The sequence below is a fragment of the Condylura cristata genome, unplaced genomic scaffold, assembly GCF_000260355.1.
Source record: "Condylura cristata isolate star-nosed mole 26May11 unplaced genomic scaffold, ConCri1.0 scaffold00014, whole genome shotgun sequence".
Classification (NCBI taxonomy): domain Eukaryota; kingdom Metazoa; phylum Chordata; class Mammalia; order Eulipotyphla; family Talpidae; genus Condylura; species Condylura cristata.
Window position 1 is genome coordinate 53246084 of NW_004567115.1, and position 1105 is coordinate 53247188.

Sequence of the window (1105 nt, forward strand, 5' to 3'; positions counted from 1 at the left end):
GCCCAGACTCCCCTGCTGAGGAGCCGCCGGGGGCGTCCTGGCAGGGACACCGTCTGGCCGCAGTGACGTGTAAGATTTGAGGTTTTTTTCTGCAAATCTCACTTTAAAATGCCAAATAGAAAACCCTGTCAAGTCAGATCTGAGCTTGGGGGGCCTAGTCCCCGACTGGGCTCACGGGGCCTCCCCGTCGTCCAGACGCTGACCACTGGGCCCAGCGCTGGGACATCTGGGGGGTTGCCCGCAGGCGTCTCGGTGGGGAGAGCTGGCCGCCATCGTCCGGCGCGCTGGGGCCCAGAGGCCTCGGTCCGAACTTACTCAAGACTGACACCGGCGGTCCTGTGGCCGGGCACAGAGACCCCGCTTCTCTCCCAGGGCCCCGCCGCCCAGAGCCCGGTGCTGGGCGCCTTTGCAGGGAGGCGGCCTGTGACGGCGGGCCTGGCGCCTCTGCGGCTGGCGTTCCTCCCAGAGGCGCCTGCCCGTCGGGGCCTTGTGCGTCAGGCCCTCAGGCCCGAGCAGCCACTCCGAGCAGCGGGGGTTCAGCATGGGCGACCCACCCGGACTGGCGTGATCTGGGGCCGCCCAGAGGCGGGCGCTGGTGAGGTCCCGGCCGCTGGCCCGCCCAGGGCTGCCGGCCTCGGCCGGTGTCACCTGCCAGGTCTAGGCCAAGGGTCAGTCTGGGCGCTCTCTGTCGCGGGCAGACCGACACAGTGGCCGCGGTGCGTAGTTCAGGGGCTTTGGGTTTTGCTGTTTTAGAAAACTGTGAGCAGCTCCTTGCTCCATTGAAACGCAGACTTTATGTTCGTTTCCTTGACAGTCTAGCCCCCGGTCTGACTTGGGCCGGGGCGGGGGACGGCCGGCCCGGTCGTCAGAGCTGCCCGGGGCTGGTGTGATCGGGGCGGCTGAGCAGGCCCAGCGGACACTGCTCTGGTCAGCTCTGGCACGGTGGGGGGGGCCTTGCCGTTACTGCCGAAGTCGACTGACTCGGAGAAATCAGGCGGCTGAGTCTCACGCTGGCACCACGGTCGTGGGTTCAGGCGCCTGAGCTCGCGGGAGCCCGTGAGGCCGCGTCAGGTCAGCGTGCGGGCGCGCAGCGGCTGGGGCTCCG

The 1105-nt window shown here is 68.5% G+C and overlaps 1 protein-coding gene across 1 annotated transcript in view; it reads left to right on the forward strand.

Moving 5' to 3' along the window:
• The window catches only part of FDFT1 (farnesyl-diphosphate farnesyltransferase 1), a 51775-nt gene that overhangs the window by 13333 nt on the left and 37337 nt on the right, over positions 1-1105 (forward strand). The window contains exons 6-7 of the mRNA XM_012724813.1: positions 373-489; positions 815-942. Of these exons, the coding sequence (XP_012580267.1) occupies positions 373-489; positions 815-942 (245 nt within the window). The remainder of the gene's footprint in view (positions 1-372; positions 490-814; positions 943-1105) is intronic.